This window comes from Halichoerus grypus, chromosome 4 (assembly GCF_964656455.1).
Source record: "Halichoerus grypus chromosome 4, mHalGry1.hap1.1, whole genome shotgun sequence".
Taxonomy (NCBI): Eukaryota; Metazoa; Chordata; class Mammalia; order Carnivora; family Phocidae; genus Halichoerus; species Halichoerus grypus.
This window is the reverse complement of record NC_135715.1, coordinates 10,861,521-10,888,871: the sequence shown is the minus strand read 5'-3', so window position 1 is coordinate 10,888,871 and position 27,351 is coordinate 10,861,521. Positions and strand designations below refer to the sequence as shown.

The 27,351-nt window shown below is 38.6% G+C and overlaps 1 protein-coding gene across 5 annotated transcripts in view; it reads left to right on the top strand.

The window, feature by feature from the left end:
• The window catches only part of PCCA (propionyl-CoA carboxylase subunit alpha), a 396,319-nt gene that overhangs the window by 300,102 nt on the left and 68,866 nt on the right, over positions 1-27,351 (top strand). For all 5 annotated transcript variants that reach the window (XR_013446865.1, XM_078070126.1, XM_078070127.1 and 2 more), the window contains one exon: positions 5,875-5,973. Coding sequence is in view for 4 of the 5 variants with exons in the window: in XM_078070126.1 (XP_077926252.1) it covers positions 5,875-5,973 (99 nt within the window). In the remaining variant the exon portion in view is untranslated. The remainder of the gene's footprint in view (positions 1-5,874; positions 5,974-27,351) is intronic.

Genomic DNA, 27,351 nt, shown 5'->3' with positions numbered 1-27,351 from the left:
TTTGGAGCTCTGATAACATCCTTGCTTCAGTTAAAAGTGACGTTGCAAAATTATACTCATTAATTCCCAGGTGTACAAAGAAATGTAGTTTCTGTGTGTCTGTCACATAATCTTCCTCACAAGCCCTCTACCTTTAGTAAGGAGTGAGGGGGAGGAAACACTTTAGTTTTTTGGTTTTTGTTTTTTAAGTTTTTTTTTTTTTTTTTAAAGATTTTATTTATTTGACAGAGCGAGAGAGCACAAGCAAGGGGAATGGTAGAGGGAGAGGGAGAAGTAGACTCCCCACCGAGCAGGGAGCCCATGATCCCAGGAACTTGGGATCATGACCTGAGCCGAAGGCAGATGCTTAACCATCTGAGCCACCCAGGTGCCCCAACACTTTGGTTTAAGCCGTGTCTTTCAGATACCATGGTGTTTCAGGTTTCTTTCCCTCACTCCAGCTACTACCGTGGTGTGGAGTTTGGATGCAGGTAAAAGGGGCCTTCAGGTACATGGTTGGACTCAACTACAGAGGTGGGGAGGAGAACTCAGACCAACACTGTCTTTACAAGGCTTTGCTGTAAGGACCTGGACCCAAGACTGTCAGGTGATGATTGATCCTCTTTGTCATGGAAGAGGCCTCTGCCACCCATAGGCCTGGTTACTATTTGCCTATAGTCATGGAGTCCCCTGTACTATGTTGTCTTTATCCTGACCCAGACTCTGTCGTCTCACTAAGCTAGGTAAAAACTTCTGGATTCCTAACATGATGTGCTTGGGTCATCTATCCAGCTTCTTCCTCCATTGGTGCTTTTGATGATACACCACGCTAGGAATGCCATGACACCAAGCCTATAGCCTCTCCTAGACTACGTTCCAGAAGTAGACTTCCAGCTTAGATGTTAGGGTGCCTGATACCTGTCAGAATGTTTTCATGCATCTCTCTCCATTTCTGCCCCCCCCGACCCATTCCCAGGGGTCCACGCAAAAGGAAATGGGGAGGTCTCTGATCTCTGATTTCTGATATCTTCATCTTCCCTCTGTGTCTTTCCTTCATGTAATCGACAGGACTTGAAAATGACTTTTTCCCCCCATGTTTCTGTCTAGAAGAAACTTTCCTTCTGTCTTTCTTCCCAAATTAACATGCACATCCACTCATTTAATAGCAGAGGATGCAGGGAGAGAAATGAATTTATCGGTAAGGGAAGATAAAGGTAGTTCAAAAATACTATTTTCAGTTTTTGAAGAGGTAGACTTTTCCTCCCTCTGTTTTTGTTTTTAAAGTCATTCTGTTTTATTAAAGATTTATTTATTTATTTGAGAGAGAGCAAACGGGGGGGAGGGGCAGAGAGAGAGGGAGAGAGAGAATCTCAAGCAGATTCCCCACTCAGTGCAGAACCCGACATGGGGCTTGATCTCCAAGACCCTGAGATCATGATCTGAGCCAAAATCAGGTCGGATGCTTAACTGACTGAACCACCTGTTTTTGTTATTAAAAGTCAGATTTAGGGGCGCCTGAGTGGCTCAGTTGTTAAGCATCTGCCTTCGGCTCAGGTCATGATTCCACGGTCCTGGGATCGAGCCCCACATCGGGCTCCCCGCTCCATGGGAAGCCTGCTTCTCCCACTCCCACTCCCTCTGCTTGTGTTCCCTCTTTTGCTGTGTCTCTCTCTGTCAAATAAATAAATAAAATCTTAAAAAAAAAAAAGATTTATTGAGGTATAATTAATAAAGAATTTACTCCTTTAATTGTATGGTTTAAGTTTTGACAAATCTGTATGGTCATATAATCACCACCAAAATCAAGATTTAGAACATTTCCATCACCCCATAGTGTTCCCTCATGCCCTTTCCTAGTCAAGCATATCCTCATACCCATAGCCCCTAGGAACTGCTGACTTGATTTCTGCCTTTTCCAGAATGTTCTATAGATGGAATCATACTCATGTTCTATATATCCTTTTGTGTCAGCCTTCTTTCACTTAGCATAATGCTTTTGAGATGCTTATTGCTCATTTTCTGTTGTGTGGATATACCATAATTGTCCATTATAATTGGTTCATTGGACTTTTGGTGTTTTTCCAGTTTGAGGTGAATGTAAACTTTATATATATATTCTGCTATCATAAACAAGCTTCTGTGAACATTTGTGAGCACTCTGTGAGAGAACGTATCTCTTCACTTCTCTGGGGTTTTCTAAAGCAGGTGTACTATTCTGCATTCCTACCTGCTGTGTATAAAGGTTTCAATTGCTCCACATGTTTGTCACCTCTTAGTATTATCACTCCTTTTCATTTTAGCCATTCTAGTGGGTGTGTAATGCTATTTTGTTATAATTTTGTTTTTCTTTTTTTTTTTTTTTTTTTTTTTTTTAAAGATTTTATTTATTTATTTGACAGAGAGAGACACAGCGAGAGAGAGAACACAAGCAGGGGGAGTGGGAGAGGGAGAAGCAGGCTTCCCGCCGAGCAGGGAGCCCGATGCGGGGCTCGATCCCAGGACCCTGGGATCGACCTGAGCCGAAGGCAGACGCTTAACGACTGAGCCACCCAGGCGCCCCTAATTTTGTTTTTCTTAATGTGATGTGCTTGTCATCTATCTCTCTTCCTTGACGAAGTGTCTGGTCAAATCTTTTGCCCATTTTTAAAGAAATTCAGTTGGTTTTCTTATTGACTTATAAAAGAGAATTGTTTATAGATTTTGGATTCAAGTCCTTTATCAGATATATGTTTCGCAAATATTTTCTCCCAACCTGTGGCTCAGCTTTCCTTTTCTTAACAGTGTCTTTCTAGCAGAAATTTATAATTTTGATGAAGTCTAATTCATCTATTTTTTCTTGTAAGATTTGTATTATGTCCTAAGAAATCTCTGCCTGGACCAAGGTCATAAAGGTTTTCTTTTATGTTTTCTTCCAGAAGTTTTTTTAGTTTTAAGCATTTAGTTTTCAGTTGATTTTTTTTTTTTTTAATGTTGTGGGATAGAGGTCAGGATTTATTTGTTAGAATATGGATGTTTAATTGTTTTAGTGCTATTCACAAACTATGCTTTCCCCATTTAATGTCTTGGCACTTTTTTTGGAAAATCCATTAATCCTTTATATATGGGTCTCTGAACTCTCATTTTGTTCTGTTAATGACTATGTCTATTCTTACACCAGTATGTTGATTAGTGTAGCTTAATGGGAACTCTTACAGGCAAATGACATGAGTTCTCCAAATTTGTTAACTTTTCAAAATTATCTTTACTGTTCTGTATCCTTTGTTTTTCTATGTATTTTAGAATCTGCTACCCCCCCCAAAATAAAAGCCTGCTGGGATATTGATTGGAATTACATTGAATATATAGATCAGTTTGGGAGAGAACTTACATCTTAATTATACTAAAACTCTTCTAATTCATGAACATGGTATATATATATATATATATATATATATATATATATATATATTCGTTTTTAGGTCTTTAATTTCTCATAAAATATTGCTTCTGATTTTTTACAGAAGTGAAACCCTCCTGTTTTCATTTGTTACTTATTTTTTAACAGCTTTATTGAGATATAATTCACGTACCCATACTATTTTTTCATTTAAATTGTACAATTCAGTGGCTTGTAGTATATTCCCAGAGCTGTGCAACTATCACCACAGTCACTTTTAGAACATTGTCATCATGCCAGTAAGAAAGCCCATACCCCATAGCTGTCACCCTTCAATCCTTCCATCCGTCTCCACACCCCCAGCCCAAGGCAACCTCTAATCTGTTTTCTCTCTGTATGGATTTTTCTCTTCTGAACATTTCATTATAAACGGAACTATGTAGTGTGTGGTTCTCTGTGACTGGCTTTTTAGTTAGCATGTTTTCAAGCTTCATCCATGTAAGTAGCATGTATCGGCATTTCATTCCTTTTTATTACCAACTGATAATCTGTTATATGGGTATGTCACATTTTGTTTCAACATTCATAAAAATAGTTTTCTTTAGGCTATGGTAAATTGGTTTCTCCTCTACAGGATTTGAATAAATTCATTTTTTTTCTCAATTCCCCCTCATAAGCTCTAAAGATGACAATTACAGTTTCATTCTGTTGCCCCTGTCGATTTAAAATTAATATCAAATACAAATTTTAAGTGCTTATCATTAAAAATCTTTCCTTACGGCCTTTAACTTTCTTTTTAAAAAGATAAAACTTTTATAATTGAACATTGACCTTTTTTAACCTTTTAAATTTAGAAGCCACGTCAAAGCAGATCTTTTTCTCAGTTTTAAAGGGTATTTTTAGCATTTAATATTTGTAAAATTCTTATCTTTTGGGAGCTTCTTTTGGAAATCTTTCATTACATAAAGAGATAATTTGGGGAGAAATCTTTCATTACATAAGGAGATACTTAATTTGCTAAATAGATAATTTTAAAATGTATTATTGATGCTTCACAGATCTTTATCATCTAGTGTTTTAATAGTAAATAATTTATGAGATGGTATGATTATCTGACCTTATTTTTAAAACTCATTTAAAGATGGTGGAACCATTAGGAACAGGAGAAGGGAGAAAATATTTAGGACCTACCGTGACAGGAATATTGGTAGAAACTTTTATATGTTAACTTCTTTAATCTTACAGCACCCTTTCAGGTAGATATTTTCATATTTTAGTTTGGCCACTAAGGTTCAGAGAGGTTAAATGCTCCAGTTTAGTAAGCAGCTCTAACTGAGTAAGACAGCAATGTCAGGTGAGACCCAAGCCATTGTTCCTTCTTCCTGCTTCCTGAACTGTGCGCTATGGACGTAGAGACTACTGAACCCGGAAACACAAGCGAGTGCATCATGTCCGTCCCACTGGTATTTCATTACGTAGCCAGTAGCATATCTTAGCTTCTAGACTGTATGACCACACCATTATGGAAATATATATACATAAAGTCGTATAGATATAGATGGACACACTTATTCTTCTAAATGGTAACATCTATGTTTCTTTTATTTTAGTAAGTATTGTTTAGGAGAATTAAGAGAGAGTAAAGGAATCGTTAGGGATCATGTGTCTTGATTCTGCTACTGGTTTATTTTGAACCTTGAACAAACTCAGATATCCCTTTGTTAGGTTGTTTACTGTAGAGTTAAAATAATACTGTTATTTTTTTCTTAGTTCTTGTATATAAGAGTTGGGGAATCAGTAAGTGAAAAGGAAGCAATAACTAACAATACTTTTTATTTTAATTTAGCTTTGCTTTTTTCCTTTCAGTTTTATATTATTTATTTGGAAATTAGAATTCTTCTCTTAAAAGTATCTGTTTTAGAAGGTTATAGGTTTTTTTTTTTTTTTTGCATCTTCATAAATGATGACTTGATGAAATTAGTCATTTATGATCGACAAAAATATGACAGAACTTTTGCAAAGTTCAAATGGACTTTTAATATTCAGCACCAAAGAATTTTGCCTAATTAAAGCTTCTGTTTAATTAAGATAACAGTGCATAGTCCTTCGTTAAAATTAACACAGAAAAAGTTCTTTCTTGGTCCTTGGAGAGGATATTATATGCAAGCCCTGATGTGTGGGTTGCAAAATGTCACTGGAATTTATATGCATTACTTGTCTAATTGCAGTAAATGTAGCATGTCCAGATAGGTTTAGAGTTAGAAGGCTGTTTGTTACTTACTGGAAATCACTTGAAACCTCAGTACCCAGAGGCAGCTGTGCCCAGGTCCTTCACCTCTCCCCAGAGATGGCTAAGAAGACTCTTGTTGGACCCTGTCTTTCATGGTGGGAGCAGTAAACATGACAGGTTGTTTGGGAGCCATCTGTTTAAAATGGCTGCTGCTTTGTATGCAGCAATGAACTTGAGATCAGTTTTCTGTCTTTCTTCATGGTAATAGTCTTATTTGGTGTCACAACAGGTGGAAGTTGATGGGTCGAAACTAAATGTGACCAGCACGTGGAACCTGGCTTCACCCTTACTGGCTGTCAACGTTGATGGCACTCAGAGGACGATACAGGTAAATGTTCTGATGTACTCTGAGGGGCCCTGCAAGTCCCGAATCCTTACCAGCGCCTGCGTGGTTAATACTGGCAGGTGGAGTAGGAAGAAGCTGCGGTCTATTCATCTGCTACATTTATGGTTGAAAACATTTTTCCTTACTTTGGAGGATCTTGAGGCAAGTCTTAATCTGAGGAATCAATATTTTCTTTTCTTCCAGGCAATCCAGGAAGGATAGGAAAAGGATTACTATCCTTTTCGTAAATGAAGCATCCTGTGCACTTTTCTAAAAATATTAGAAGATAGCAGTTTTTGTTGCCATTGTGGGTTTTTAGTTATAAAATATGACTTTGTTACCTTCCTTTTCTGTGTAATTGAGATTGTGTAGTAGCATTGATCAGCAGAAATGTGAGCTGTATTCAGCTTGACTTGCCAGAACACATTGATGCCTTTTAAAAATTGAGCGATCTTAATTTATTAACCTTTATTTTCCCTCCAAAGTAAGATTTCTTGCATTGAGGAAATGACTTGAAATCCAGAGTTGATTGGATGTTCTTTGTCATCAGTGACTTCCATTTTAAAGTAGACAGCTATGAAAAGAGATTCTTCCAAAGTTCCTTTAGCTCACCTCATAGTTGAAGTTTAGGGTTCCAGGGAAAACAAAACAAAACAAAGAACACCGTGTAACATGTGGTGATCACATGCAAATAAAAATTATAACCACCCCCCATAGTATTAAATGCTCATTCTTTCTGTTGTTGTTTTGGTTTGGTTTTTTTTACGAAATATTTTTGTGTTGCCTTAACTTGATTTTGCACAGGAAACTGAATTTTGCACAGGAAACTGATTTTTAAAACATAGAGAAATCAAGAGAATCACAGATAAAAACTTCTGTGTATACCAGATTCACATATACTTCTATTAGAGACAGAGGTATTCCAGAAACCTCCCGTAAATATTTGATGACTAAACTAATTTCTAAGCCAGGCTCAATTGATATATTATCTTTATGGTTCTAAGAAATATCGAATTCTCAGGAATGAGCTGTATATTTTGAATTTGGTTTTGTAACTTGCCCCAGTGTATTTTTTTTCCTCTCATATTTTCTTTCATATTCTAATTATGAGGTAAAATACTTTGAGACCCTTGGAAAAAATATCACTGCATAATTTCACATTATTTAGATCCATTTATTGTGTCTTCAAAAAACATGGGTTTGTTACACTAGCTTATGTTCAGTCGAATGTGCTCTGCACTGAACATGCTGTGGCCAGGCATGCATGTTCTGGTCAGGGGACACAGTATGGTCTCCTAGTAGTGAGTAGAGAGATAGAAAGGCCTACTCTCCAAATTGGTGTATCATGATATTTTCAGCTTCCTTCTCAGTGACTGCAGATGGATAACTTGATGGCACTTTTATATGGAGAGTTTCTAGCTACGTTAATACTGGATATGTATTTAGAATAATTCCCAGAAATATTTTCCCTATCATAGGGATACTGTTCAGTAAGTCCATTTTCATTCTTTATAAGTTCTTTGCTTTAAAAAATAGGCATTAATCTCGGGCGCCTGGGTGGCTCAGTTGGTTGGGCGACTGCCTTCGGCTCAGGTCATGATCCTGGAGTCCCTGGATCGAGTCCCGCATCGGGCTCCCTGCTCGGCAGGGAGTCTGCTTCTCCCTCTGACCCTCCCCACTCTCATGCTCTCTGTCTCTCATTCTCTCTCTCTCAAATAAATAAATAAAATCTTAAAAAAAATAAAAAAAAAAATAAAAATAAAAAATAAAAAATAGGCATTAATCTGAAATCAGGGACCCCCTCAAGGCAGACACCCCCCCTCCCCGACTCTTTGGAGGAGGTCATTGCTTCCAGGTAAGTACTGTTTCATTGGAAGGAAATAAACTCAGAGAGGTATAAATGGTATACTGGATAAAAACCAAACAAACTCATTTACCTTAAAAAAAAAAAAAAAAGGGAGGAAACTTTTCTAAAGAAAGTTTTTCCTTACCAGAATAGATGAATTTTAGTCACTTGCTATGGACATTAGCATTTATTCACTTGTTATGAACATTAGTTGACTTTTTTAATCTCCAAAATAAAATGTGGTCCCCATGAAATTAATAACAGTGAGAATAAATAATACACAGTACTTACCATGTATCAGGTACAGTTCTGAGCACAGTGCATATATATGTTCATTTCATCTTCACAGCAACTGTATGAAGTAGGTACTATTATTTGCACTTTGGTAAATGAGGCCCCTGAGGCTCAGAGAAAGTAAGTGACTCGCTCAAGGTCACATGGCTGATAGCAGGTAGAGCCGGGATTTAACTCCAAGCAGCTTGCTGTGGGACCTCTGCTGTTAAGTGTCTCGCTCTGCTGAGGCAATCTGAGCAACTGTTCTGTGATTACAAAGCTAGGAGGAAGCTGAGCAGACATTTCAACCCTGGCACGGTGACCCCAGAGTGTGTGCTTCTAATCACTGGGCTATACAGTACTTGTTTGTTTTCTCCATCAGAGTTCTTCAAATAATAATATACCTTTCATTCATGCTTTAAACCAATGATGCTCAAACTTTGGTGTACTTCAGAATTACCCAGAAGGCTTGTTAAAACTCAGATGGCTGGATCCACCTCCAGAGTTTACTCCAGTTTAGTTGGTCTGGGCTAGGTGTGCATTTCCATAAGTTCCCAGGTATTGCTGATGTTGCTAGTCCAGGGGAAGCAGTCTGAGAACAACTGCTTTAAACCTTTGCAATCAGAGAATAAGCTGGGTGTGAAGAGCAAAAGTGAAGTAAGTAGGAACCAAGTCATTTGAAGCCTTGCTAATTACATAGTGTGGCCTCTGCTTTATCCTTGGCCAGTGGGATCCATGGACTAGTGTTCACAAAGGAAGTGATGGTGTGGAGAGGGTTGGAATTTAGGAAGAGCTTGGTTCGAGTTGCATTGTGGAGAGAGGATGGAAGGAAAATGAGATTGGATGCAGAGAGAGAAGTTAGGTCATGTTTCAGAAACAGAGGAGGGAAATCATCTTCTCTCAGAATGTTTTCCGTCAGGACAAGAGCATTGTGTGGTGAAGGGATTTGGAAAGACAGGAGAATGAATGGTGGCTTCACAGTGTTCTTTGTGGATTTCTCATCCACCTGCTGTAAGCCTGGGCAGATCTTCAGGGTTTGTGCCCAGCACCCTTCTCTCTGTACTGACGTCCTGGGCTGAGTTTCCCAAGACTTTGAGCTCAATACCTTCAAACAAATAGCTGTGAAAATTCTGCTGTGTGTTTCAAAGAACTATGGAGTGGATATGACCACAAGTGTTTTTCAAGTGATTTTACAGTAATAATGGCTGGGTTTTCCCCCCCCTGGATTTTTGTGCCTACTTTTAAACTTTTTATTATTAAATATTTTATATATACAAATCTGTATTAATCTATATAAAAGCTAAAGAACACAACAAAAACCCGATTACTTACCATCTAGATTAAAAAAGGAGACATTACCAATACTACTGCCTTTCCTCTGTGCTCGCTTTAATTAAATCCTTCCTCCTGCCCCCTAGAGATAACTACCATCCCAATTTTGAAATTGCATTTTTAAATGCATTTTATTTTATATTATTTTGTTTTATTTTATTTTATTTTAAGATTTTATTTATTTATTTGACAGAGAGAGACACAGCGAGAGAGGGAACACAAGCAGGGGGAGTGGGAGAGGGAGAAGCCGGCTTCCCTACGAACAGGGAACCCGATGCGGGGCTCGATCCCAGGACCCTGGAACCATGACCTGAGCCAAAGGCAGACGCTTAACAACTGAGCCACCCAGGCGCCCCTAAATGCATTTTAAATGCATCCCTCCCTTCCTCTTCTTTAGGAATGTTATATATCCAGTATGTTGTTTAGCTTTTGATGTCTTTGAGCTTACGTCATTGGCCCCATACTCTCTGTGCTTCTGTGAGTTGTTTTTTCCTCCAGTATTATGTTTGTGATATTGGTCATCTGGATGCATGTAGCTTTATTTATTTCCATGCTATATATTATTAAGTCATATTAATATACCACAATTCATTCTTTCTCCCCTAGGTAGATATTTGTATTTTCAGAACAAACACTGCTTCTATGAATGTTTCTCTGTATGTTTCTTATTGAAATCAGAGTTTCTTCAAGGAACATACCAATAGAACAGCTGGTTGCAGGGACTATGTATTCTTAATCCTACACAGTAATGCTGAATGGTTTTTCTTTTTCTTTTTTTTTTTAAAAGATTTTATTTACTTATTTATTTGACAGAGAGAGACACAGCAAGAGAGGAAACACAGCGAAAGAGGAAACACAAATATTAGTGGGAGAGGGAGAAGCAGGCTTCCCGCTGAGCAGGGAGCCCGATGTAGGGCTCGATCCCAGAACCCTGGGATTATGACCTGAGCTGAAGGCAGACGCTTAACGACTGAGCCACCCAGGCGCCTCTGAATGGTTTCCTGTGTGGCTGTACCAATGTAGATGTCTACCAACAGTGCTGTGCTATCAAGAATATGAATAGGGCGCCTGGGTGGCTCAGTCATTAAGTGTCTGCCTTCGGCTCAGGTCATGATCCCAGGGTCCTGGGATCGAGTCCCACATCGGGCTCCCTGCTCGGCGGGAAGCCTGCTTCTCCCTCTCCCACTCCCCCTGCTTGTGTTCCTGCTCTCACTATCTCTCTCTCTGTCAAATAAATAAATGTTAAAAAAAAAAAAAGAATATGAATAATAAGAAAACCTTATTGTGCCCTTACTGTGTCAGGCACTGACTCTTCTATACGCTTCATCTGTATCAAAGTATTTAATCCTCACACCAATCCAATGTACTAGTGTTATCCTCCATTTTGCAGTTGGGGAAACTGAGGCCTTAAAAATACTAAATTGCTTGCCCAAGGCATTCTGCTAATAAATGGAAGGGCCAGGATTTGGACCCAGGAATCTGTGCCTTTAACAATTAGGGTTCACATCGTAGGTAACTCTTGGTATCCAGACTACCTAAGACTACTTAAGTCCTGACTGGTGGGTTTAAATGGTATCTTTTTGTGGTTTAATATACATTGGTTAGTGATGACGATGAACATTTAAAAAATATATATTTATTGACACTCCTGTTTTCTCTTCTGCAAACTGCCTGTTCACGGCTTTTGCCCTTTCTTTTTTTTTTAAGGAGTGTTTATCTTTTTCTTACTGATTCATAAAAGTTCATATTTTGTGTATCCTGATCCTCTGGTAGTGGCTCATGTAGTAATTCCATGTTTAATTTTTTAGGAACCACTATACTGTTTTCCACAGTAGCTGCACCATTTTATGTTCCTACAAGCAATGCACAAGGATTCTGATTTCTGCACATATTCACCAATGGTTATTATTTTCTGGTGGTTTTGTTGCTTTTATAACAGTTATCCTAATGGATGTGAAGTGGTACCTCATTGTAGAACAAGATACATGTAGATAGTTACTGAGAAAACATTCTGAGTACTTCCTAATAATTGACCTTCCTTTATCTTTTTTTACCATGTAACAACTTTACTGCACAAATGGAACTTTTTCAGTGCAAGTAGAAGGAACTTTTTTTTTTTTTTTAAAGAATTATTTATTTATTTGAGAGAGAGAGCATGTGAATGGGGGAAGGGGGAGAGGGAGAGAGAATCTCAGGCAGACTCCCAACTGAGCACAGAGGCTGCCGTGGGGCTCTATCCCAGGATAGGGCTTGATCTCGAGACCCAGAGATTATGGCCTGACCCGAAATCAAGAGTCGGATGCTCAACTGACTGAACCACCCAGGCAACCCTAGAAGGAACTTTTTTATAACTCTTATTTCAAACCCATTTTCTCAGCTTATTCTTCCCTCCCCTGCATAAAATCACAAACAATTCTGTCATATAGTTGCTACCAGGGAATATGCAATCAGTATTCTACTTGGGAGAGGGTGTGTTTATTTTTTTATTATTTAATTTATTTGAGAGAGAGTGCACAGAGGCAGAGGCAGAGTGAGAAACAGACTCCCTGCTGAGCAGAGAGCCCGATGTGGGGGCTCAATCCCAGGATCCTGAGATCATGACCTGACCTGAAGGCAGATGCTTAACCAACTGAGCCACCCAGGCGCCGTGGGAGAAGGTGTGTTTAAAAAATCTAGTTCATTGTAATGTCAAAACTGGTAAAACCTCTCTTCCTAGACTCAGTTCCACCTCAGACAGAAATTTTTATGGGAAAATGAGAGTGTTGTTGCTTTCTTCTCTCTTGCTTTATATCCTCTCCCACTTCTTACTTGCCATCTGGGTTCTCTCCAAAGTTGCAGGTTGGGGGGAAAAAGGGAGGAATATGGTAGGAGGAACTAGGATGACCCAGGCTAATGTAACCTGTCATTCATTATTTTGGGGGCATGGCAAACGTTCAAAGTTGGCTGGTGTCTTCAAGGACACTTTTGTGGATTTGGGAGAATTTCTCACCTGTAGAACCGTTAATGCCTGCTCTGTCTTTTCCAGTTGCCCTTACCCTCCTGATTCACATCCCTCCAGATTTTCCTGTTGAGCAGGGTCTCTCATAATGACCCAGACTGGGCCTCTTCTGCACGATCCATATCTAGGCCACAAGAAATAATTACAAGTGCATGGCTCATCAAACTCTTCTCTTTCTGCTTTGTCAACAAAACAATTACTGATCTAATGTAGATGTCCCTCAAAACCCAGGAGATACATGGAAAACCAAGTGATTCTCATAAAAGTCCCTTTCACTTAGCTTAAAGGGTTCAACCTTGAGTTCTTAGCTTAAGAATTCAACCTCCACTGATTTTTAACTTCTTTCATATTCTCTTGAGGTGGGAGATGGGCAATTTTTGGTTTTGCGGTTCTTAGCATGTTCTAGGTAGCTAGTCTAGCTTCTTATGGATATGTGAGTATTACCACCTATTTAGTTTTATTACTGAATCCCTGTGACTACATGAAAAGTAGCAATTAGCATCTTTATCTAGATTAGATGATAAAATAGTTGTGGAGGAAGCATATCTTTGCTTTAGGAATTAGCTCCTTTTTCATCCAATCAAATTCAGTCATATCACATTATCTATTTACTTTCCTGGTTTTCATTGGTAAACCTCATGAGCTTAATATTATCTGTTAATTTCTTTAAGAATAAATTGTAATTTGGCATGTACCATCATTTGGATAATGAATTTCATAGGTTACTAACTTCCTTTAATTGATCAAAATTTTCGGTTTTGATTTGACCTTCAGTTACCACGGCCATGCTGAATTCCTGGCACATGTAAAGGCTCAGTAACCGGACAAATGGATGAATGGATGAATACATGGATAGTCATCTTGCATTTTGTAATTTCAGAAATAAACCTGTCTTGGCACACCTGGGTAGCTCAGTCGGTTGAGTGTCCGACTCTTGGTTTCAGCTCAGGTCATGACTCAGGGTTGTGGGATCGAGCCCCGTGTTAGGCTCCACTGAGTGTGGAGTCTGCTTCTGCTCCTCCACCTCACACCCCCCACTCACGTGCTCGCTCTCGCTCTCTCTCTCTCTCAAATAAATGAATAAATAAAATCTTCAAAAACAAAACAAATCTGTCTTATCTGTACTTTTAAGATTTAGATTTTATTTCTCTAAGACTTCATCAAATTAGACTGTGTTCATATGACAGCCTTCTTAGCTGTTTTATCAATTGTCTTTAATTCCCAACCTTCTGATACTTGCAGAATCTATACTCTATTAGATAACATGGCAGCTTGATCTCTGGGGTTACAGAATCACCATAGTTTTTGTTAGAGCAAAGATCAGCTCCCAAAAGTATAGTGCTTACCAAGCACATTTCTTTCCAGTTAACTAAATATCTTTCTTATTTCCCTAAGCTGTTTAAGGCCAATAGTACCACCTACTGATAGGTATAGAAAAAGGTTCACTTCAGATTATTCCTGATTTCCTTTCTCTCAGAGGTTTGTGCACCCATTGCTTGAGCTCTGTCTTACCCAGCATCACTAATTACTCATTTTTCAGCTAAGGCTACTGCACAACGTCTTACTTCAACTTACCCAGATGGCTGCTTTAAGTCTTTTTCTCTTCTGAGGTCTAGAAAGTCATATTCATGGACAAAAATTCTAATCACTGTTAATAACTTTAAGTATAGAGCTAGTGATGCGTGTATCTGAAAGGAAGAGGTCCCTATATTTTTGAAATGAAGTAATTTATACTAAAGAATGAGGACATAAACATCAAAAAGTCTTGAAGATACTTGTACGTCCTCTAGAATTTTTGTAAGTTTTTAATCTGTTTCTTAACCTAATAATTAAACGAAGGTTTCCTCAAATATCATCATTCAAGGAAAATAAAATGAGAGTATTTCATATTTCTTTTTTTTCCTGTTGAGTATATACCAGTGTTTTCCTACTATTTCCATTGCAAAAGGAGAGTCCATCAGTAATGATGTTTATAAAATAGGTCTTAGTGGTATAATCTGAGAACCTACAATCATTTCTCATTTCTATTGTGGGAAAGTATAGTCTCATTTTCAGATTACCAATTTAAAAAGTTATATATAGAAATCTAATGAACCATATATATGCAATTTTAAGTTTCTTAGTAGCCACGTTAAGAGAGTAAAAACAAGTGAGATTAATTTCACTAATCCATTTTGTTTAACTCAGTATGTTCAAAATGTTAGCATTTCAAGATGAAATAACATAAAAAATTAATAATGTGTATCAGAAACAACACATACGCCTGACATGTGTATGAGAATATATCAATAACAGCTTAAGCAACAGAACGACGAATGTGAAATGCAGTCATACAAGGGTTACACACAGTGAAACTGTGTGTAAAGTATATTCCACAGCTTCTATATCTAAATTACTTAAATAAAATGGAAAATTTAGTTTCTCAGTCGCACTAGTCACATTCCAAGTCCTCCGTAGACACATGGGGCTAGTGGTTAGCTCACAAACGGAACCTTTCGTAAATAAGAGAGTGCTCATAGAAGAAAAACATACTGGCTTTTTCGTGTTCTCCTGTGTGTCAACCACAGTTTTGGTGTTTATCATTTAAAATTATGAGTAGATGAACTAAATTCACTTTTAAACAGAAGGTGAATTTATCATCTAGTTGACAAACTTTTCACATTTTATTTTAGAAGTTTAACAAAACTGGGCGCCTGGGTGGCTCAGTCATTAAGCATCTGCCTTTGGCTCAGGTCATGGTCCCAGGGTCCTGGGATCGAGCCCCGCATCGGGCTCCCTACTCCTCGGGAAGCCTGCCTCTCCCCCTCCCACTCCCCCTGCTTGTGTTTCCTCTCTCACTGTGTCTCTCTCTGTCAAATAAATAAAATCTTTTAAAAAAAGAAAAGTTTAACAAAACAGGACTACTTCTAATATGCGGAATGATTTCCTGCCTATAGCATATAATTAAGTGTTGGAACAAAAGATTTGCTGTGTTCTGTACGTGTAGAGCTCACTGTATTGTCTTCATACACCCTTGTACCCTTGTAGCTTGGAACATGCTGGTCAAATAGAGCTTTTTTTTTTTTTTTTAATTTCTGTGACTATATTCCTGTGAAACATTCTTTTTAACCTTGAAAGAGGCTCTTCAGTTTTACTTTGAACAACTCAAATAGTCTTCCATTTCTTACAGTGTAATTTGTCTGCTGGGATTTAATGTGTTGTTTCTCGCCAGCATTTTACATACTAGATTTTCATTTTGCATAGTCACGTTGTTGGAACATTTGCAAGCAGAGCTGCCGACTGCTATTGGTCTGTTTCTTTCTGTGGCATGATTTCTTCTATCCACCTGCTCACAGCAGGTTGTCTACAGGCCTGAAGAGTAGCTAAATACTTTGGAAAATATCTTGATCCTGCTAAGGTCTAACAATCTCTGCATTTGTGTGATGTGAAGCTATTCATGATGTACCTTTGAAGGCTTTTTTACTTTTTATTTCTCATATTCTTAAATATTTTCAAGAGAAGATAAATTTATGATAAATAACAGTACAAAGCTGTCCGCAGCACTAGTGCGTTCTGCATTGAATAGGTTATTGATACTCAGCTAAGTGGAACTAATTTTCTATGTTAAAGCAGACACATTTGGAGTAGTGTCACATGAATGTCATGTTATTTACTACAGAATGCCAGATTAAATGGATTATTTGTGAACTGATTGCAGTGTTAAATAGATTACATAACATGATAACTTAAAATGCTCAGTGGGCCTGTGTAATACAGAATATTATATATAAGTACGTGAATACGATAGAAGAGCTGTAATTGTGTTTGCAGATTGAATAACTGTGATATGTTCGCAAATGCTTGTCTACACAGAGTTTGAATAGATTTTTAAATTTTAAGCTTTCATTTTTTTGAAGAAAATGAATTGATTCTCATACCTCTTGAGTAAGGGAAGTTAAAAGGAAGCTACTTTCTCTTTTAGTTTTTTATATGAAAGTTACTCTCACAACCTCTGGGAACAAACTTTTGTTATAATCCTAATAAACATATATAGATGCTAAAGTAAATATTTTAATAATATTTTAATTAGAAAATTAAATGAAGTGGCTTATGTGTTTGCTTATACTTTGCCAGTACCAAAAAAAAAAAAAAAATAGTGGATTTGGAAGTGATCCTGTTTTTAGTCCCAAAATAAATGTTTTCCATGTTTTTCAGCTGTGTCTCCCCTTCCCCTTAGAAGTAATTAGCTGTTATTTGGTACTATGTGCATGTGATTACTCTAGAGTTATCAAATGTAATATGAAACCATCTATTTAGGACGTATAGGATATATAAATATATAACTTCGTAAGTGGAGGTTGGTATTTTTTTTCCAAAGAAGTAGGAAATGAGAGAGTAATTATTAACCATCTCCTTTTCACATTCCTGAAAACATCAATTACAGTTACACATCTAAGAAACAAGCCCACCAGGAGAACAGAAATAACTCCTTTCACTATGCTTTGAAAAATTTAATCACAATTTAACAGCTGGGATGTATTTACAACTGTAATTTAAAATATTAATTTTGACACCTCTACCTGCTTTTGTAATGGAGTCCCAGAAGCTTAGCAGTTTTCTCGTCTCTAGTGGCATTGGTTTTATGATTTGGAGTTGCTTTTAAAAATTTACTATAATGGGAAAATATCGTTCTGTGTCTCCCCCTGCTTCTCCCCCCATGTATTTTTTTCTCCTCTACTATCTGTTTACTAGAAAATGATATTGTAGTAGCTGCCAGAAGGAGAGAATTTTGAATAGTATAAACACCGATTATGATAAATGTGGCAAAGAATGCAAGCAGCTGCAGCAGAGAGTGATAAGACAGATCCTGTAGTAATGGCCTTTACCACATGTTATTGTGCTGCAAATCAGTGAGGGGAAAAAGAAAACGATTACTATTTCTTCCTCTTACTGTTCAGTGAGATTACTTTTAAAGGTGAAATTGCCTCTGACTTCATTATCCCAGAAAGATATTTTTTGAGCATTTATTATTTTGTGGATGTTTTGCTTTTGTTGAGTGAACAGCCTTTGCTAATTCTGTATGAATTTGATTCTCACAAATCTCGAAGTCGTTTCAATAATCAAAGTCTTACTTCTTGAATATTCTTTTCTTTAAAGGAAAAAAATGCTGTATATTTTGTAAATGTTGGAGCAGAGTATCAAAATAAGAACAGAAAGAAGTTTTTAACTAGCTCTGAAGTGCCACTTAAAATAGGACAAGGGGCGGGGCGCCTGGGTGGCTCAGTCATTAAACATTTGCCTTCGGCTCAGGTCATGATCCCAGGGTCCTGGGATCGAGCCCCACATTGGGCTCCTTGCTCAGCAGGAAGCCTGCTTCTCCCTCTCCCACTCCCTCTGCTTGCGTTCCCTCTCTTGCTGTGTCTCTCTCTGTCAAATAAATAAAATCTTTAAAAAAAAAAAAATTGGAAAAGGGGTAAAAAACACTTGGAGAAAATATTTGAATAAGGATGGGATATGGTTCATGAAAATAAAAGTCTTAATTTTTATCTTATTTTACTTTCTGTTATTAGTTTATCACATGGTCAGTTCATATTTGTTTTGGCGTGTCTCAGACTCTTTGTAAGCTCTGATACTTTGTTCTTTGTGAATTCTAAAACCTAATTGTCTTAATCATAAACTGTGCGAAAATAGTATATTCCTGGTTTTTGTATCGAGGTAAATTCCAGTTTGAATGAAATTTTATTTCCCTCTTTTTTCTTATATCAGTCCTTATTGCTGAGCTATGTCAGGTTTGGGCAATTCTCTCTCTCTCTCTCCCTCTCTCTCTCTCTCTCCCCCCCCATCCACCCCCCCAACATGTGCAACCTTTACAAGGGGGATGTAGATACCAAACATGTAAACACATAAATAAGGTAATTTGAGTACTAAGAAGGTCGATAAAGGCTGTAAGACAGGATCATTCATAGAAAGTACCTAAGGGAGGTAGCTTTAGCTGGGGTGGCTAGAAAGTTGTTTCTGAATAGCTTACATTGAGTTGAGACCTATGAGGAGAAGAGGGCAGCCACGTAAAAATTTAGGGGGTGAAAGTCCCAAGTTGCAGGAATGGCAAGTGCAAAGGCTCAGAGACAGGAACAAGCTTGGTTTGTGCAGAGGCCCAAGGGAAGACCAGCATCTTGAGTAGAGCTTAGGAGAGTGGAAGAAGATAGGCAGGGACTAGATTGTATAGGGTCTTTGTAGGCCAAAAAGTTTGGGTTTTATTCAATTCCCACTGTGAAGCTTTTGAAGGGTTTTGAATAGAAGAATGATAGGATGTGATTTAAAATCACTGCTGTGAGGAGGATGGACCGCAGGGGACCAGTGGTGGAATTAAGGGAACCATTTATATGATCATTGTAGTCATCCAGGTGACAGTTGCTGATGGCTGAGACCAGGAGTCTGCCAAATCCAGCCCATGGCCTGTTTCTGTATGGCTCACAAGTTGAGCGGTTATTACATTTGTAAATGGTCGGAAAAAATTAAAAGAAGAAGAGTGCTTCATGACACATGGAAAGTATGTGAGATTTAGGTTTCAGCGTCCATAAATATAGTTTTACCGGAATATAGCCACATTTATTTGTTTTTTATTTGCTATGACTGCTTTTGGAATTTTTGTTAAGTAGAACCTTAATTCCCCGATTTCCCTATCACACAGCAATTCAGTGGCTTAGCAGTGGTAAAATTTATTGTGATGTTTTTGAGCTCAGAACCAAGATTTAAATTTTTCCGAACAAGAAGAACCACCCTCAGCCATTGTTATCAAACATCAGAGGGCTTTGAAAATTAGCTTATGCTGCAGACTTGATGTTTGTTAATGAATTCAACCTAAAATTGCAAGACAAAACAGTAGTTACATGCAAAAATTGTACTGTGGTAATATCATTTTGACAATTAATGTTTGAATCACAACTAATGTCAAGCTGCTTTTTACACTTCCCAGGCTGTCAAAAGATTAAAACAAGAAGTGAACTACAGTTTCAGCAGCATTTTTCAAACCTCAATGCAAGAGCCAAGGAGATACCCATATTTTAAAATCCATTTCACTGTCCAGTTGAGGATCTTCCACGTAGCCTAAAATTGGAAGTGATCAGACTGTAATGTAAGGTTAGGCGAAAGGCAAATATCAGGAGAGGAATTTAACAAAATTCTGTAAATGCCTTCCAAGCAATGAATATGCTTAAGTAAAGTCCTGTGCTTGTGGATTGTCATCAGTATTTAGGAGTACCTGTTTGTGGGAAGAGGTATTGTCGAAGGTGAAATAGCGGGGCGCCTGGGTGGCTCAGTAGGTTAAGCATCTGCCTTTAGCTCAGGTTATGATCCCAGTGTCCTGGGATCGAGCCCCACATCCGGCTCCCAGCTCGGCAAGGGAGCCTGCTTCTCCCTCTCCCTCTGCCACTCCCCCTTGCTTGTGCTCGCTCGCTCTCTCTCTCTCTCTCTCAAATAAATAAAGTCTTTAAAAAAAATAAGGTGAAATAGGTAAAATCTCATTGCAGATCAGCATTAACAGATGCATATTTGCCATTGATTTTGATGATAGAGAACACTAACTTTGAGCCCCAATTAAATAGAATTTTATTTCTAAATAAGAGAATTCCGTTTTCCTTATTAGTGTTACCAAAAAATTGTGCTTAGGTATTATTGTATTTTGAATGTTGTGCCCCCAAAATCGTGAAAATCTGTTTTCTGTCTTGTTCTGTAACTAGATACATCATATCCTCAATTTTGCCTCACAAAGCCTAAAACACTTACTACATGGCCCTTTACAGAAAGAGTTTGTCAAGCCTTGACTTAGACTAAGGTGGTAGCAGGCGAGATGGTAAGAAGCAAACTAATTTGACATATATTTGGGGGGAAAGGCAGAAAAGATTGACAGGGCTGCCTGGGTGGCTCAGTCAGTTGAGAGTCTGCCTTTGGCTCAGGTCATGATCCCGGGGTCCTGGGATCGAGCCCCACATTGGGCTCCTTGATCAGCAGGGAGCCTGCTTTTCCCTCTCCTGCTCCCTCTGTGTTCTCTCTCTCTCAAATAAATAAATAAAATCTTAAAAAAAAGAAAAAAGATGCACAGAACAGATACCAGGTGTGAAGGAAGCTAGAGAATGAAGGGGAAGCAACTGAGTGAAGGATGGCGGTGTCTACTGAGATAGGAAGTTGGGGAGGAGCAGGTTTGGGGAGGCAAATCAGGAATTCTGTTTGGACTTGGTAGGTTTAACATGTACATTAGATATCCAAGTGTTGAGGTCCAAATTGACTCTGTGAGTCTTGAACTCTTAGGACAAATGGGAATTAAAAACATAAATCCCATAGTCATAAGCCTGTAGATTTTCTCTCAAAGCATGGATCTGCCACTTACAAAAGGATCTTACACCATACATTAAAATTAACTCAAATGGATTAAAGACCTAAATGTTACACCTAAAACCATGAAACTCCTAGAAGAAGATGGAGACCAAAAGCTTCATAACACTGGACTTAAGAATGATTTCTTGGATATAACACCGAAGTCATAGGCAACAAAAGCAAACACAGACAAATAGGACTACCTCAAACTTAAAAACGTCTGTGCATCAAAGGACACAAACAACAGAGTGAATGGGAGACAATATTTGCAAATCCTATATTTGATAAGGGGTTAAAATCCAGAATTTATATATAAAGAACTACAACTTAAGAAGATTAACTTTATTTATTTATTTACTTGCTTGCTTACTTATTTATAAAGATTTAGTTATTTAGGGATACCTGGGTGGCTTAGATGGTTAAGCATCTGCCTTTGGCTCAGGTCATGATCCTGGGGTCCTGGGATTGAGCCCCGCATCGGGCTTAGCGAGGAGTCTGCCTCTCTCTCTCCCTCTGCCCCTCCCCCACCACTTGTGCTCTGTCTCTCAAATGAATAAATTAAATCTTTTTTAAAAATAAGATTTATTTATTTTAGAGAGGGAGTGTGTGAGCGGGGAAGGGGAGGTGCAGAGGCAGAGGGAGAGGGAAAGAGAGAGAATCCCCAGCAGAGTCCCCACTGAGCAAGGAGCCCCAACGCGGGGCTCGATCTCGGGACCCTGAGACCATGACCCCAGCTGAAATAAGAGTCTGAAATCAAGAGTCGTAAGCTTAACCGACTGAGCGACCCAGGTGCCCCCAAAACTAATCTGATTTGAAAGTAGACAAAGGACTTAAATAGACATTTCTTCAATGATGATATACGAACAGGCAATAAACATATGGAAATTTGCTCAACATCACTTACCATCATAGAAGTGTAAATCAAAATGACAATGAGATATTATCTCATACCCTTTAGGATGGCTACTACCCCCCCCAAAAAAAAACCCAGAAAATAATAAGCGTTGGTGAGAACACTGAGAAAATGGAATCCTTGTGCACTGTTGGCAGAATTGTAAAATGGCACAACTTGTATGGAAAACAGTATGAGGGTTCCTCAGAAAATTAAAAATACTACACTAAGTGGTCCAGCAATCTCACCTCTAGATATATATATATCAGAGAGAATTGAAAGCAGGATCTTCAAGAATTATTTGAACACCCCAGTTCATTGCAGCATTATTTAGAATAGCCAGGAGGTTGAAGCAACTAAAATGTTCATCACAGATGAATGGATAAACAAAATGTGGTATATACATACACTGGGATAATATTCAGCCGTAAAAGGGAAAGAAATCCTGTCACATGGTTAAAACATGAAGACATTATGCTAAGTGAAGAGAGCCAGACAACAAAAGACAAATACTGTATGCATCCACTTATATGAGGCACGTAAAACAGTCAAATTCCTTGAAACAGAATGTAGAATGGTGGTTACCAGGGTCTATTGGGAGGGAGGAAGGGGGAGTTGTTTCGTGGGTATAGAATTTCAGATTTGCAAGATGGGAAGGTTCTGAAGATCTGTTTCACAACAACATAAATATACTTAACACACTGAACTGTGTACTTATGAATGGTTAAAATGGTAAATTGTGTTATGTTTTTTACCACCAAAAAAAAAAAAAAAAATCTGTTAGTTGAAAAAGCATAGGAGCCAACCAATTTTTAAAAAGAAACACAAAGTTGGAAGAATTATACAACCTGATTTCAAGACTATTTATGAAACAGCAGCATCAGGACAGTGTGGTATTGGTAGATAGATATGTAGGACAGAATAAAGTATAGAAGTAGATCCAGATATAGGTGGTCGGTTGATTATTGGCAAAGATGCTCAGGAATTTTAATGCAAAATTTTCTTAAATGGTGAGGAAACAATGTCCATTTGATGAATAAAATGAACTCGTTTATTAGACAGCAGATCAGTGGTTGCCTGGGGGCAGGGACCAAGATTGGCCTGTGAAAGGGCAGGAAGAACATATTGGAGGTGGTGGAAATGTTCTGTGTGTTGATTGTGGTGGTGGTTTTTTAAAATTGTCGAAAGTCATTGAATTCTATACTTTAAGTGGAATGCAGTCTTTTGTACGTAAGTTATGCTTCAATGAAGTTGATTTATTTTAAGATGGGCATTGCACTGGGGGGAAGCATGGATGTGGATGAGATGACATAGGGGAAGAAAGTAGATGGAAAAGAGAAGAGAGCTGTGGACTGCCCTCCCCCAGGTAGAAATTGAATGAAGAGATGAAGAGGCTAAGAAAGAACTGCCAGGGAGGTAGGACTAAAACCAGGGGCATGGATATCCTTGAAGTCAGTGCAAGAATTGTGTTTGGGAAAGAGAATCATCGACAGTTCATAGCATTGCTGGATAAGATGAGGACAAAGCCAACTGATAGGTAAGGCAACATGGAAATCGTAGGTGATCTTGATGAGAAGACTACAGACAAACAGTGGGGGGAAAACACATGGGAACAGGTTCAAAGGAGAATGGAAAGGGACAATGTAGAGACCATGAAGAGAGATAATTTTTTAAGGAGTCTGGCTGTAAAGGACAGAGGGGACAGTAGCTGGAGGGAAATGGCTGTAGAATTTTTTTTTTTTATCCTTCCATTTTATTTGTTGAAGGAACAGGATCGTTTGTCTTGTACAGTTTTCTACTGCCAGAACTGAGCTGATTGCATCCCAGTGGTGTGGCTTAACATGTCCCCCCTCCTTTGTTTTCTATAAATTGATATTTCTATCTAGAGATGTAATCAGATTTGGGTGCCATTATCTTTGGCAAGACTGAGTCTGTAAGAGACGCACATACTGTCTGGTCACCACGCCGTTGATATTCAAGCTTCGGTCAGTAAGTTCATCAAGGTTTACAAAATGATGATGTTCCAATATTGTCATTTTTATTCATTTATTACCAGGACTAATTCTTTTTTTTTTTTTTTTTAAGATTTTATTTATTTATTTGACAGAGAGAGAGACAGCAAGAGAGGGAACACAAGCAAGGGGAGTGGGAGAGGGAGAAGCAGGTTTCCCGCCGAGCAGGGAGCCCGATGAGGGGCTCGATCCCAGGACCCTGAGATCACGACCCGAGCCAAAGACAGACGCTTAACAACTGAGCCACCCAGGCACCCCAGGACTAATTCTTTACAGAGAAACTCTACCTCAACTGCTTCTTGGGTTATCCAGGACAACAGTGTTCATAGAAAAGATAAATGCTGGATCCTTTCCCTTGACTTTCCAGTTCCTAGAGAGTTGGTTCCCTATGATTCTCCAAAAGTGACTAAATTAGGGTGTTTTGTTTTTGTTTCTGGTATCCACTTTGAACTCATGGGTTCAAACATACCTGGTCTGCTTTAATCCATTGCAGTTATAATCCTTATTGTCGGTCAGACTTCCCCAGCTCTGGCCAGGGAATTTTTTCAGTCCTGAGTCTTTCTAACATGGCCCCAATCTTTGATAGCTCCTTACTTTCTGGTGTGACAAGATATAGAGCCTCATTCCTGCCCCAAACCCGGGATCAGCCATTCTGCCGAGAAACCTTGATTTCTTGGAGTGGGAAGTGGTATTTGTAGACAACATTTGGGGTGCTAGGGATGTTTGTTGCCTCTGGGCCTCTTGTGTTTCTGCGGAAGATTCAGAAACCATGTCACCACTGCCATCTTCCCAGAAGCCAACAGCCACACTTTTCAGTCAGAAAATTTCTCATTCTGAATAGCTCTTAGGATTAAGTGTGTTGCTGCATGACAGAGGTGATTAATTGTGCTGAATCTGTTCTGGTAAATATGGATTGGATCCTGGATCTCTGCCTCAGGCTTCTGAGGAAGGAAGATTTAACAGCTGCTGGGTTGAGTCCTGGGTTTGGAGTAATGGCAATGCTTTCACTGAGTATTTTCCTCACTACTCTTAAAATCTCAGCAGTGTGGAAGTCAGCATATCGTTGGACTCCCTATCCTCAATCTACATCATTCTACAGCACTTCTTTCCCTAATTTCTTGACAGCCACACCTCTAACTCTGCCCAGCTAAAACTTTGGTTAAACAGTCGAAGACTGAGAGATATGTAGATCACTCTTGTCTTTCATAGTATGGAAAAACTTCAGAATTCTTGGTGAAGATTGATTTTTCGTTTCCATTTCTGTGGCACTCACTTGCATGCTGTTGGGATTAAGGAAGAAGTGTAAGAAATGGTCCTTGTTCTTAAAGAACTCACCATCTAAGTGATGATCTGGTCTGAGATTGTAGAGATATTCCATCCTGCACAGTAGAGGTATCCCAACCCTGCACAACTGCTTGGGTTGGGATTCTTTTTTTTTTTTTTTAAAGATTTTATTTATTTGACAGAGAGAGACACAGCGACAGGGAACACAAGCAGGGGGAGTGGGAGAGGGAGAGGGAGAAGCAGGCTTCCCGCGGAGCAGGGAGCCCGACGCGGGGCTTGATCCCTGGGATCATGACCTGAGCCAAAGGCAGACGCTCAATGACTGAGCCACCCAAGCGTCCCTAGGTTAGGATTCTTATTCTCCAGTTGCAATGCAGGCAAATTATTTTTATATCCCTGTATCTTTATTTTCCTCATAAGTAAAATGAAATGTAGATTTTGAGATCCATTTGCTCTCCAAATTCTAAGTTTCTGTGAATGAAACAGCCTTAGTTCTACTTTTGGGTTCACCCCTCTCTAGCCTTTGAGCCTCCCTACCTGAGTGAGTGCTACCTGCTGCATTTTCCTTGGTCTCCCAGCCCACCTCCTCCCCCATTCCTGTGTATCCTGAACCTTACATCAGACCATCAATCTTTCTAAAACAACCATGTTACTCCCCAGTTTTTAAATATAAGAATTTGGTTAAGTGTAAAATCTGTGCAAGATGGGACTTGGCTCTGTTAATTCCTTCTCGGTTTTCCTTTCTTACCCCTTCACTCCATTAACCAAACCTATCTCTGGCCATATGGGACAATTCACCAAGCCTTAAACTCTCGTGCATTTTCTTTATCTGAAATTTGCATACACTGTCCCATCTGACCAAAAGTGTTTCATTTATTTCCCTTTTGGAGAATGTCTGCTTATTTTTTAGTACCCAGCTCTACTGTGTATCTTCAAGTGTTCCTTAACCTTTCTGGGCATTTAGCTAGTCTGGCCTCTTATCTGTTAATACTTTGTACATTCTGTACTATGGATTTATCATACCAAATTATAATTTATTTTATTTCTTTTTTTTTAATGTAATCTCTACCCCCAGTGTGGGGCTCGAACTCACAACCCTGAGATAAGAGTCGCATGCTCTACTGACTAAGCCAGCCAGATGGCCCTATAATTTTTGTAGAATTTTCTTCTTTCCTTCAGTCTCCCAGAGGGTGAAGTTTAATTCAGCTAGCAGTGTTCAATTCAATATAGTTGATGGATGGGTGGATGGATAGATGGATGGATGGAGGACCAAAGTAGAAGTGCCAGTGTCAAAACCCAGGATTCAGGACTCAGTTCTTAATCCCTTAGGACATCGAGGGAAGTAATCGATTTTGTTCCATTCTGTACTGTTTCTCTTTTTGCCTTTATTAAGTTCTATATGTCCATTTGGAAGAATAGGAATAATAGGTAAGCCAAAAAGAAAGGCCAACTAATATCTTCCACCCAGAAATAATAGTTAACTGTTCTATGTGCATTATTTGTGCTAGAATTTTATCTTTAACATATACAAGTTTTTATCATGATGTATTCCAAACATATTGTTTTTTTTTTTTTTTTCGCACTTAGAAATATGCTATGAACATTTTTCATGTCTCAGATTTTTTAATGGCTGCATGGATTATACCATAAGTTATTTCACCAGGTTTTTTTTATTCATCATTTAGGTTGCTTGGAAGGTTTTAGATTCTATAAACTGCACTGTGATGTCATTTTTGTAGCTGTGGGCTTCTTTTGTTTTTGGTTGTTGTTGTTATTGTTTTGCCTACTCATGACTTCTTCCCTTAGGATAAATTCTTAGAAGTGAAATTAATGGATAAAAATACTGATTTTGAGTTTTCTGCACTGTACCACACCACGTTGAGTGTGCTGGTCAGACTACTCTTGTGTTGAGTCACTGGGGCAGTACTTGGGGGTGGGGTAACCGTCTTGTTGCCCTGGTGCATTAACCCGCTTTCCTTCTGACTGATCTAACTTCCCTTAATCAAGGAACCACGGACTCAGCTTGAATTCTGGAGATTTGCTCTGGGTTCTAGGATTTGAATGATCTTAAAGATTGGGGTTGGTAAACCTATACTTCTTAAAAAGAATAAAATGAGGATGTATCTGTGATAGGACATGACAGGCAGCCCTGCGAGTCCCAGGGCTACGCCGGGAACTTTAAAAAAACATACAGCTGCTTAGTTAGAAAAGCTTTCTTTTTTGTGGAGTCTTTGAGGCCGTTAGGCCCTTTCTGAGTAGCACAGGGAAGAAAGAATTTTGAAGAATAAGCTAGGAATAAATAGAGCAATTTTACAGGTGAGAATTATCTGGAAAAAAAAATATATAATTTACTTCCAGTGAACTATTTAGTTATCCATTTCTAGCAAACTAA